The following is a 13,309-nucleotide window of genomic DNA, read 5'->3' on the forward strand; positions in this document are numbered from 1 at the left end:
CTCCCGTTACTTGTCCCAGCTTCTGCCAACCTAGCAGTTTGAAAGCATGTAAAAATGCAAGTAGAAAAATAAGGATTACCTTTGGTGGGAAGGTAACAGCGTTCCATGCACCTTCGGCATTTAATCATGCCTACCACATGACCATGGAGACGTCTTTGGCGCTGGCTCTTCAGCTTTGAAACGGAGATGAGCACAGCCCCCTAGAATCGGGAATCAATAGGACTTATGTGTGAGGGGAACCTTTACCTTTAAGAAATATTTGATTCTGTTGTCCCGTGCAGGGATAGGAAAAGAGGCTTAAGAAATTCTTTGGTGGAACCTTTAAGACTGGATAAATGACTTGTGTAGGTAGTCCTCAACTTAGCAAATATTTAAGGTTCAATAACACTGAAAAAAAGTGACTTATAGCTGGTCCTCGCATATATGACCATTGCAGTGTTGGAAGAAATATCTGTCCCCCCCCCCCCGCCCCTCATTTCCCCCATAAAAATCCACAGTGGCAAAAGCTTTTCTGCCTTTTTTATTTTTAAACCCTCAAATGCCACTTGTGTTTCTTGGATTTGTTTTTTCCCCTTGTTTCCATGGTACCGCAAGCGGAACTGTTTGTTATGATGGTGCTTTCATGGTGCGCGTGTTCAGTCGTACCGATATATAAAAGGACTTTTGAGTTGTTTGAGTTTGGGGTAACGAGGACCAATTCTAAGCTTGTCATTGTCGTCTTGCTCCTGCAGCAGGTTGCCAAAGACACCCAGGCCTGGCAGATTGAAAAGCAAAGTGTGTGTGTGAGAGAGAGAGATGCTGTAGCAATGGAGCTGTTTTGAGCTTAGCTTGTCAGGGAAAGCAAAGAACAACCAACTCATGTCCTAAAGCTGAAGCATTGAAAGAAATGGACTCAATGTGTGTGGGGGGGAACAACACCCCTTAGTGTATCTTTTTGATACAGAGTTGGAAGGGACCTTGTAGGTCATCTAGTCCAACCCCCCATTCACCCAAGCAAATCCTATACCATGATTGATAGATAGATAGATGGATGGATGGATGGATGGATGGATGGATGGATGGATGGATGGATGGATGGGTGGCTGGGTGGGTGGCTGGGTGGGTGGCTGGGTGGGTGGCTGGGTGGGTGGCTGGGTGGCTGCGTAGGTAGGTAGGTAGATAGAGAGATATGATAGAGAGATATGATACAAAGAAATACAGAGGGGTGTGTGTGTGTGTCTGTGTGTGAGAGAGAAAGAGATGATAGATACTAGAATGAGAGAGAGGGTAGAAATAGGGGTCTGTATGAGAGAGAGAGAGAGAGATGATAGAAACAGAGAGAGTGAGAATTTGTGTGTGTGTGTGTGTGTGTAAGAGAGAGACAAAGAGAGGGGGGAAGAGAGAGGGAGAGGAAGGGAGAGAGAGACAGAGAGAGAGAGGGAGAGAGGGAGGGGAGAGAGAGAAAGAGAGAGGGAGAGAGAGGGAGAGGGAGGGAGAGAGGGAGAAAGAGAGGGAGAGAGGGTGGGAGGGAGGGAAAGAGAAGGAGAGAGAGAAAGAGAGGGAGGGAGGAGAGAGAGAGGGAGAGGGAGGGAGGGAGGGAGGGAGAGAGAGATTATGTAGTGTGCTCCTTACCAAATACTGTAGCTGCCCTGGACAAGCCCCCATTGAAAGGAATGAGTCATGCAAGCTTGAATCACAATTAAGTGATTCTGTGTAACTTCGGGAAAAGGTTGTTGTGCTCCTTTTCAATATGAAGGAAGCCGACTTGGTTCATTTGGCTTTCGCAATCCAACTTGCAGACCATTAACTCTGTTGCGTTTGGGTGACATCTATCTAGTATTCCATTATCTATCTGTGTATAACTCCAAACTCTGTTTACATTTCAGCCATAAACCCTTATCCCTAAAAGTAATTGAATATTGCGAAAAAAATGCAGTCTCCTTTTTAGGCCTCCTGGATGATGAAAAGACCTACTATCATTGGTCATTTCACACAGCCTTTCTATTGAGTTGCACAGGCTGTTAAATACGAAGTTTGCTTTAAACCTGTTGTGGTCCACCAGCGGTCTGCAGAGCTGGCAGCAAAGTCCGACAGTGAGGAGGTTGGGGAGGAACATGGGCCAGTCCTGGAGTCTGGGGAAGGCTCGGACAAGGGGTCGACTTCACAGGCAGAGAGGGGACCAAGGCCATCTGATAGTTCTGTGCTGCCTCCAGAGTCTGCCATCAGTGAGGCAGAAGAACAGTGGGAGCCTGTTCCCAGTGTGCGCATGCGCAGAGCTGCCAGACGGCAAGAACAATTAAGAAAAAAAAAGGTTGACACAGGAGTAAGGCTTGGAGATGATTGGCCCCTCCCATAAGACATAAAAGAGGAGCGAACGGGATGTGAGCTTTTGCAGGAAGCAATTAGTTCATTCTAGTCAGTTCAAGCTCTAAAAAATCCTGTCTGACTCTATGCTCTGTTTGACCTTGTAAAACTAAATGACAATTAGGTCTCTGGCAGTGTTTGAAGGGAGTTAAAGATGAGTACTTATCAACATTCCCCTGAAAAACTGTGGCAACCTGAGCAGACATCTGTCAGAATCTTCACGGAATATTTGTGAATCACTATGGGCTGTGAATGACCATAATTCACAGCCGTCTAAATAAAATAAAGTTTTGGGGACTAAGTTTGTGATTTATGCTTTCTCAGGAAGCCTAGGTAGGTCAGAAGAAATCTCTGCTTAAGAACGGTGTTCAAGATTTGAATGCAAGGCCACGTAGACAATCCAAAAAGATGAGTCGAATAGATGACACGTGAAACAAGAATCACGGCGTCCATAGATGACATGCAAGAAAGGGGAAATGACTATAATTTATCGATGGGTATTTCTGTCTGCAGCTTCCTGTTTGAATCTAGGTTGCTTACGGTGCATTAAAAGTGTGAATAGGCAAATTCTTTGCATTTGCAGAAACCCTGGAAAATGCCTCGTTTAATTTCAACTTCACCCAGTTCTTCTTCATTAGCTATAAGCTTCGTTTTCCAGAGGTTCATTGAAGTTTCCATGAATTATTATTTTTTTTATGTTGCTGCTGATGCCAAAGATTTTCAGGCATTTCTTGATCCAGCTATGGGGAACTGAATCAAATGCTTTCTTATAGTCTATCCAAGCCATGAACAGCTTCGTTCGTCTTTTCTTTGAATTCTTTAGGATTAGCTTGTCAATCAGCAGTTGGTCCTTTGTTCCTCTTGAATTTTTGCAGCATCCTTTATGTTCTACAGGAAGCAAGTCATTTCTTTCCAAGTATCCATAAATTTGGTTTGTAATGATACCAGCAAGGAGCTTGTATGTTATTGGCAAACAGGTGATTGGCCTATAGTTTCCAGGATCCTTTCCTTTTTCTTTATCTTTTTGGATCAAAAATGTCCTTCCAGTTGTCATCCATTCATCATTTTCAAGTGTTTTTAAGATCTGATTCATTTGGGCTGCCAATCTTTTGTGCATTATTATCACAATTGTATCACAGCGGCCAGTTGTTTCGCTGGATTTGGCATTGATTACTAGTCGGGCCCCACCCAGGGGCCTAGAATGTCGTAATGTATTTTCGTAATATGCGTGCGGATCCAAGCAGTGCGGCTTTTTGCATTTGACTGATGGTGATTTTTGTCAATTTTTAACTGTTTTAAATGTAATTCCAGTGCTTTTGGAATAGCACCCAGTGTGCCGATTACCACTGGAATTACCAACTGGTTTATCCAACTGGTTTGTGCCATAATCATTGAATTTCGATTTTTAAATCCTGGTATTTTGCAATTTTTTCATGTTCCTTCTCGTCAACCCTGCTATCACCTGGTAATGCGATGTTTATGATTGTGACCTTATTTTTCTCAACCAGTGTGATGTCTGGTGTATTATGCGCCAGTATTTTGTCCGTTTGTATGCGAAGATTCCATAAGATCTTGACCACCTGATTTTCTGTGACTTTTTCAGGCTTATGTTCCCACCAATTTGTTGTTGTTTTAATATTATAATTTTTGCACAAATTCCAGTGGATCATTTGTGCTACTGAATTGTTTCCATAATTCATACATTCGCTTTAAATAGCCTCTTTTTTGTGGCTCTGAGTTGTAATAACAGACCATTATGGCATGATTTTCATCTGCACTATATTTTTGTCATTTTGTTGGCTGGTCCACTTGTAGCCCACTTGTCGACGGATGCCCAGGGACCTCAACATCCACCGCGGCCCTTGTTAACCCATGTGACGACCGATGCGGTATAGGATTTTTATTTGTTTCTTTCACCATGTTGTATGGGTTGGCGGGTTTTTATGAGGCCAGGTTGCCAACCTGACCTCAACCCTCCTCCTTTCTCATCCGGGCATGGGACCGGCAACAGCGGAGTTGTTGTTGTTGTTGTTGTTGTTGTTGTTATACAATTGTATCACAGCGGCCAGTTGTTTCGCCGGATTTGGCATTGGTTACTAGTCGGGCCCCACCCAGGGGCCTAGGACGTCGTAACGTATTTTCGTAATATGCGTGCAGATCCAAGCAGTGCGGCTTTTTGCATTTGACTGATGGTGATTTTGTCAATTTTTAACTGTTTTAAATGTAATTCCAGTGCTTTTGGAATAGCACCCAGTGTGCCGATTACCACTGGAATTACCACTGCTGGTTTGTGCCATAATGGTTGAATTTCGATTTTTAAGTCCTGGTATTTTGCAATTTTTTCATGTTCCTTCTCGGCGACCCTGCTATCACCTGGCATTGCAATATCTATGATTGTAACCTTGTTTTTCTCAACCAGTGTGATGTCTGGTGTATTATGCGCCAGTATTTGTTGTTGTTGTTGTTGTTGTTGTTGTTATTATTATTATTATTATTATTATCATTATTATTATTATCCCATATATTTTCAACATGGGAGGGTCTCTTTTTTCTTTTCTTTTATACACAAAACACCCCCTTTTTTCTATGGTTAGTGCTGGAGTCTATCTGTCTGGTGTGTGTGTGTGTGTGTGTGTGTGTTTGTGTGTGTGTGTGTTTGATCCTTGTTGACGAATGAAAATAAATGTTTTTTTTTTAAATAAAACCAGAGTCTAACTAAACTCTTGGTAATACCTGTGAAAAGCCGAGTTGGGAAGCGTTTATAATGATAGTCTAAGTAATTGGCTGGATTTAATGTTGTAGTCAATGGAATATATAGGTTAATGATTAGTGGCTGGAAACGGTCTTCGCAATGTTCTGTGGAAGTGATTGCCACTTTTGCTTATGCATCGTTTGGGGATTGTGACATACAACCCACAAGGTTCAATGAAATTTCTCCCTGAGGTATGTGGGTGGAACTGTGAGCTCCAGCTAATGTGAGTGTATAGCATGGGAAGATTTCAATGTTCGAGGAAGTCAGAGCTAATTGAAAATAGGTGAAAGCAGCCAAAATGCCTTCTCTTCTCTTCTCTTCTCTTCTCTTCTCTTCTCTTCTCTTCTCTTCTCTTCTCTTCTCTTCTCTTCTCTTCTCTTCTCTTCTCTTCTCTTCCCTTCCCTTCCCTTCCCTTCCCTTCCCTTCCCTTCCCTTCCCTTACTCTATTCTACTCTACTCTAATTCTTATTCTTTTCATTCTAATTCCTATTTTAATTTCTATTTTATTCTATTTTATTCTATTCTATTCTCATTCCTGTTCTGTTCTATTCTATTCTAATTCCTGTTCTGTTCTCATTCCTGTTCTATTCTATTCTATTCTATTCTACATTCCAATATCTATTCTGTCCTGTCCTGTCCTGTCCTGTCCTGTCCTATCCTATCCTATCCTATCCTATCCTATCCTATCCTATCCTATCCTATCCTATCCTATCCTATCCTATCCTATCCTATCCTATCCTAACCTAACCTAACCTAACCTATCCTAACCTAACCTAACCTAACCTAACCTATATCTAAATTTTTATACCTCTTTGATAACACGGTTGGGAAGGGTCCTGCAAATGTCATCCTGTTAGACCCTCCTCCCCATTAGGCACATGTGTCATACACAACTTGGCAATACGACAGTTTGTAAAAACAATCAACAGATGGCCAATTCCGTTATATAGTTCATTCCATTTTATTTTGGTTTGATTTCTGTAGCCACCCGTGTCAACATGTGACTCTGGGTGTTGCACATCATGACACATTATAGACAATTTAAACAGTACAAAATATGACACCAAATAAATAAAGTTGTTACTACGGATGTTAATATAACCAAGAAACCAAGGCTTAAATATATTCAGGGCCTCAGAGCCAGACATGCCACCAAGTTCTCATAGCCTTATGAAAGGGCAACAGGTAATCCTGGACTTATAACAGTCCACTTAGTGACCATTCAAAGTTACCACGGAAGTGAACAAAGTGACTTATGACTGTTTTCCCCACTTAACGATGGCAGCATCTCCATGGTCACGTCAGCAAAATTAAAATGCATGACAACTGACTCGTATTTATGACGGTGGCAATGTTGTGACGTGATCCCCTTTTGCGACCTTCTGACAAGCAAAGTCAACTGGGAAAGCAGATTCGCTTAACAACCGCGTGACCCCACTTTACAACTGCAGCAATTCACTTAACGACCGTGGGAGGAGAGGTCGTAAAATGGGGCAAACTGACTTAACCCCTGTCTTGCTTAGCAACATAAATTTCGGTCTCAATTGTGGTCATAAGGATTGTGATAGTACACAAAAAATATGGGGCATGGTGTTTAGAGAAATTAGAGCACGCTTGAATGTCAATTTAGACATGTCACCAAGGATTGATATTACTGTTGCTGGTGGAAAAATAGAATATAAATGAAACCAAAAAAAAAAGGAATTGATTGTAAATTTGATAATGCCAGCTAGATTAGGGATGACTAAATATTGGGGACGAAATTGGGATAGTCAAAGAAATGAGTGGCATAATGAAATCTGGAGTATGGCAAGAAACGATAAATTAACTACGGAAATTAAATTTTAAAAAGGGATGATCAAAGCAAACAATTATAATGAAATATGGGGGTATTTTATAAATTCAGTGTTGGTAGAAGGGAAAGGGAGTCAACCTACTCAAGAATATATGTTGTTTTTTGGGGGGGATAATGGCACAATTGGAATATGTTGTATAACTTTTATTGTTATATAGACAAAGAAATATAAGGCGGGGGAAACAAAGTCTCTGGGGTGTGTGGGTGCACTCTGTAATATTAGCTTATGTTTTTTTTTCCTTTTTCTTTTTTTCCTTTCTGTTTTTTTTTTAATTTAGATGTACATGTATTATGTTTGTAGTATTTGCAGTTAAAAAAATAAAATATATAAAGAATTTTTAGAAACGTGGTTGTAAGGACTAGCTGCATATAGAATGCAGCAGTGGTGGGATTCAGCCAGTTCACACGTATTCAGGAGAACCGGTTGGTAACTTTCTAAGCAGTTGGGAGAACCAGTTGTTGGAAGAAATCTTTTGTTTTTTCCCACTTTGCAGGGCTAATCCTGTAAGGAAGGCAGGGAGGAAACATTGTGGTGTTGTTTCTAGCCTAATCTTTGTTGACCTGCTTACAGAAACTGCCTCTCCAGTTAACCCTTATTACCATTGTAACAACTAAGGCGAAGTGCCCATCGACCTGAGTGACATTGACTTGGCCACGCCCACATGATCACATGACCACTGAGCCCCGCCTACCCAGATGGTCATTAGGGCAGAGAACTGGTTGGTAAATTATTTGAATCCCACCACTGGAATGCAGCGATCACATCTAGGTAAAATGCTGGTTTATGCTCTTTGGGATAACTGCTGCTCACATCAGAACTTCAGAATGAGGAAAGGAGAGAAGAGAGGTGGGAGAATTTAGGAATAAGGCTACCTTTAGCAAAACCCCTTTGCAGATTATAATCCTCTTTCTCCTCTTTCTTTCTCTTCAGATGCATCGTGGATAATCGAGTGACACGGGTCGCTTGGCTCAACCGAAGCAGCATTCTTTATGCGGGCAACGATAAGTGGTGCTTGGACCCCCGGGTGGAGCTAATTGCCAACACCAAAACCCATTACGCCATCCGGATAAACGACGTGGATGTGTACGACGAGGGGCCGTATACTTGCTCAGTACAGACGGACAATCACCCCAAAACCTCGCGGGTCCATCTCATTGTGCAAGGTAAGGCTTCTGTTCTGACCCCCTCCTCCATCCAGTAACGAAAGCCGAGACAAGCATAAAAATGGAATGTCCTTTAATAACAAGACCAGAATCTTGGTGGCTGAAAGCCAAATAAACAAAGAGAGAAGGACCTTGGCAGCAAGGCCGACAAACTTTGGCAGCAATTCAGACAAACTCTGGCAGCAATCCAGCCTGCCAAGTTTGTTTCTCTTTAGTCAACGGACTTCTGCAAGAAGGGTGTGGCACAAGCAGTCTCTTTTATAGCCGGGGTTGCTAATAAAGGAATCTTTTGAGTTCACGTCAGACGGTTTGCCGTGTTTAGGGAGCTGGTTCAGAACACCTTCCTTTATAGCAATCAAGGGGGGAAAAAAATGGAGCAAATTTTCTCCTCCGAGCATATACATCTCTTTACTCATGAAACAACTAACAGTTGCATTTCCAATCTTGGCATTTTCTGTTATCTTTCAAATGTATGGCGTCTGTTTGCAATTCATGCATCAAAGCTGATCACATTAAAAAAAAAATCAAAGCTATAATCATGGAAGCTGGAGAGTAGTAATTACTTACCCATCCTTTCTAGACCTCTGGTATTTAAAATCAATCCTGCCTCTGTTGTTTTAGTGTTTTATTATTTCGCTGCTTCTCTTTGTGAATAATTGTGGAAGGAAGATATACTGTTTCCTCAAGAGAGCAACACATTCTGTTAGTGGAAGGTATTACAAGGTCTCATTCTTTGAAGGAAGAGGGTAACTAGTTATCTAGGCAGAAAGTTGCTGTGGCTTGTCTTTGAAGTTAATTGGAATTGGGAGCATTCAGAATATTGTAATATCTAAGAAAGGTATATTTGTTTGTGACTTTCAAAGTCTCGTATATAAATTGTGGCCATCTCTGAAGCAAAAAAATAAACTATGGAAGCAAAAAAATAATAACTATTTAATTTATTAAGATAACTATTTTTTTGTTTTAATGGCAGAGTTCACAAATCTTCTAGGCATTTGCAAACCTGTTGTCTCAGGTGCCACGCAACTTATCTAATTGTGCTGTGTTCAGTAACAGATGGATGAATAAATTTCAGGCTACAAAGACCGGGAAGACAGTTTTATTTATTGTTCCTTGCCTATTGAGAGAAATGTTGCCAAATGAAAGCAACTACCTGCATCATTAGAGACGCGCTCTGAGAATTTCTAGCGAAAAACTGTCACGAATCCTTTTCCTCCCAGGCAAACTGCCTAAACTTTGCTGCCTCTTGATCTTCTGAAATGCAGCCCATCCCTGCTGAGAATCCAGGCTACATTCCACCACAGTAAAGTAGCCTTTAGCACAATGTACAGTCCCAGGTCATGCATTATCTTAGGCCAAACTTTTTAATGTGTATTGTGCATCAGGCACATATGTCAAATTGTGTGTTGTGGTCTGCCAGCCCCTGGCCCCTCCAGCAGCTGAATCAGAGGATAAGGAGACCTGGGAGTCAGGGTCAACATCAAGGCAACCTGAGAGCTCCGAGGAGGAAGAGGGAATGAAGCTGGCAGAGAGAGAGAGAGAGAGAGAGAGAGAGAGACAGAGACAGAGACAGAGACAGAGAGACAGAGACAGAGACAGAGACAGAGACAGAGACAGAGACAGAGACAGAGAGACAGAGACAGAGACAGAGACAGAGAGACAGAGACAGAGACAGAGGTGGAGCTTGGGTCGTCCATCAGCCCTCAGATGGAGAGTCAACAGCCTCCAAATCTGGAGGTGGCTGAGGAGGAAGAGGAGGAACATCTGGGTCCAGTGCTTGATGTGTGGATGTGCAGAAGTCACAAGAGAGGAGAGCAGTGGAAATCCGTGGGCTGGTCCTTGGGCCAGAAGAGCCAATGCTGCTAGTGAAGCCCCACCCTATTTCTGGGGATAAAAGGCAGGAAGTGGAGATGAATAGATGTGGCAGACAACTATTCATCTCTCTGCCAGACAGACTTGTTAGCCTGCAGTGAGGAAAAAAAAAATCCTTCTTGTCGGGGCTCCTATACTCCTAATATAGGAATCATAGATTCAACTTCAAAGGATTTGTCATGTTTCGGGAGCTGAGTCAGAAAACTGAGATTGTTAGGGGGTGCAATGGCCTAGCAGTGAAGATGCTAGGCTTGTCAACCAGAGGTTGACAAGCACCGTGTAATTCTGTCCTTGCTCCAGCTCCTGCCAACTTAGCAATTCGAAAGCATGCAAATGTAAGTAAAAAAAAAATAGGTACTACTTTGGTGGGAAGATAACAGTATTCTGTGCACTTTGGTGTATAGCCGTGCTGGCCACAGGACCACAAAAATGTCTTTGGACAACATTAGCTCCCTTGGCTAAGAAACAGAGATAAGCAACACACCCTAGAGTCTGACAAGGGTAAACGGGAAAATGTTACCTTTTACCTTTAATAAATATTTAAGACAGTCTCCATGGCATCAGATGTTCCGACCTAGGCCTTCCAAGAGCAAGAAAGAAACTCCTTGCCCCAGCAAAAAACCCTTTTGTTATTTTACTGTGAATTCTGCTCATTCACATCCAACAAAGTCTTTCAAAGGAGGATTTACAGTCACAGACCTTATCTGGCTTGGAGAGCTGCCAGGCCGAGATCTGCAGAACTTGGCAAGGAGTGTTGGAAGATCACGAACTAATTAAGCGAACTAATTGTCACCTGCAAACTCCACTCCCCTTTCGTTCCTCTTTTAGTTCCTCTGGACGGGACATTCATTTTCCACCTGTGGCCTTACTCCCAAGTCGACCCTTGTTCCTTAGCTGTTCCCTTCGTCTGGCAACTGTGCACATGCACACACTGGGAACAGGCTACAGCTGTTTGTCTGCCTCACTGATGTCTGACTGTGAAGGCAGCTGATAACTGTCAGACGGCCTTGGCCCCCTCTCTGCCTCCGACACAGAGCCCTCATCAGAGCCTTCCCCAGACTCCAGGATTGGCCCATGTTCCTCCCCAGCCTCCTTACTGTCCGAATCTGCTGCCAGCTCTGCTGGCCGCTGGGGGACCACAACATCAGAACTCAAAGTGGGGAAAAAGCATGCCCTTAAATATTCCGTAGAAGGATATAAAAACAAGTCTGCAGGAACCTTGTTTCGTTTCCAAAACAATACATAAACGTCATCCACATATTGATTGTAATAGTTGTGCTGCATTATCTCTTTGCTTTGCAAAATCTGGTAGCGATATTTACAAAGTGATATTTGTCTTTTCAGTGAAAGATGCAGGGGTGGGGAGAGCATAATTGCCTGATAATAATCTTTCATGGTTCCGAAAATATACCTCACCATCTGCTGTGGATGAAATAACCGGCTGTTCCCTACATGATTCCTCAGTGGAAAGTATATTTAAGGGGATATGTTATCCTTCAACTCCCCCCCCACTTTTACCACCCCATTCATGCACACCATAAGCAGGGGAGGCACTGTATTTCTCCCCCCACCTCGAATTTAAGAGGGTTGGGGAGTCAGAAGCACAACAGACACTTTAGTGCTATCAAATGTACCTCCTTTCCTTTAATAGCCATCAAACAATAGCGGAGCACACAAGCCCTTCATTCTGCAGGGGATTAGGAGAAAATGATGTCTATTTCTGCTGGTGACCAGCGGCAGTGACATATTTTATTGTTATTTTTACACAGTTATTCACACAGATTTGTTATTGGTTGGTGGTTTGGTCTTCATCGTAAGGCTGGAATTTTGACACTCGTGAGCTTCCTTGAATGCTTGTCAGGTGAAATAAATCAGGAAGCAAGGAGGTTGAAATGAATACAGATTTATTGTGGACTAACACGCTCTACAAGAATCTGAACTACTGACAGTCAAAGCCAATTAGCGGTAGATAAAAAGTCAGCGGACATCGAGGTGGGCTGGATTTAGATCTCTCACGGGTGCCAAGCAATAGCACTTGCACTTATATACTGCTCCACTGTCTAAGCCAGGGGTGTCAAACTCAATTTCATTGAGGGCTACATCAGTGTTGTCTTTGACCTCAGGGGGCCAGGGTGGGTGTGGCCAGTATGGGTGTGGCCAGGGTGGACATGTCCAACTCAACGTCACTTGTGTCAGGAGCACCTGTGGTGCTCTGCCAGTGAAAACGGGCTCCTGAGCTTTCTTGTTGACTGCAACAGCCTCCTGTAACCCTCTGCAGCTCTCCCAAACTCACTGGCAGAGGCATTGTGGGCTTGTACTTTGCTGTTTCAAGGGTGGCACTGTGTGCCGGATCCAACCCCCAACCCTTGAGTTTGACACCCCTGCTCTAAGCGGTTTATAATGTTACATACTGCTCCCAAAAATCTGGGTCTTCATTTTATCGACCTTGGAAGGATGGAAGGATGAGTCAACCTTGAGCCAGTCAGGATCAAACTCCTAGCAGTGGGCAGAATTGCCGTGCAATACTGCATTGTAACAACTGTGACACTACAGCTCAAGACTAATGATATGCTTGACCCTTCTCTCGGGCTTAGCCTGGTCATCTCTTACAATGCTCAGGAAGGTGGGGAACTCAAGGACTGCACAAGATGTTTGCGTAAATTTGTTATCCTTGTGTTTTGGCTACATAAACGGCTTTGTGGCATAAAGTCAAGGAAAGGGTCCATATTGGTGAATACTGTAGCAGAAAATTCTTACCAAATCATCATGAGATTCATTTAATTCAACTACACAAGGGCAGATTTTTTCCCCCCAGGATATACAACAGTATACCTTCCTCAGTCTTGACTAGAATTGAATTAGTGATTTTCTACATGATGCAGGGGTGAGCTGCTGGGGGTTTGCAGGGGTTCGGGAGAACCTCTAGCTAAGATTCTTTGCAGTTTGGAGAACCCCCAAATCCCATTCCTGGCTGGCCCCGCCCTCCCCTCCCCTCCCCTCCCAGGAGTCTCCACGTGGACCATTTTGGATGCAGGTACGTGTAGGATGTCGTGACCTGACAAATGCGTGCCCGACAACAGTGCGCCTGACAAAACTGTGGCGATAAAACTGCGACATCGACAGCATGCCCACAAAGGCGCATTGACAAAAGAGCGCCGACAGAAGCGTGATTACGGTTAAGGTAAGGGTTAGGGTAAGGGTTAGGGTTAGGGTTAGGGTTAGGGTTAGGGTTAGGGTTAGGTTTAGAGCATGCTTCTGTCGGCACACTGTTGTCAGCGTGCTTCTGTGTTCATTCGTCGGCACAATTTTGAACTCGTGGTTTT

General features: G+C 43.2%; 1 protein-coding gene across 7 annotated transcripts in view; it reads left to right on the forward strand.

The window, feature by feature from the left end:
- Positions 1-13,309, forward strand: part of NTM (neurotrimin) — an 821,237-nt gene that overhangs the window by 675,219 nt on the left and 132,709 nt on the right. For all 7 annotated transcript variants that reach the window (XM_087706369.1, XM_087706375.1, XM_087706370.1 and 4 more), the window contains one exon: positions 7,882-8,114. In XM_087706369.1, coding sequence (XP_087562495.1) covers positions 7,882-8,114 — 233 coding nt within the window. The remainder of the gene's footprint in view (positions 1-7,881; positions 8,115-13,309) is intronic.

The sequence above is a fragment of the Thamnophis sirtalis genome, unplaced genomic scaffold (genome assembly GCF_051295495.1).
Source record: "Thamnophis sirtalis isolate CommonGarterSnake01/CBP01778 unplaced genomic scaffold, rThaSir2_p1.2 scaffold_2, whole genome shotgun sequence".
NCBI classification, from domain to species: Eukaryota; Metazoa; Chordata; class Lepidosauria; order Squamata; family Natricidae; genus Thamnophis; species Thamnophis sirtalis.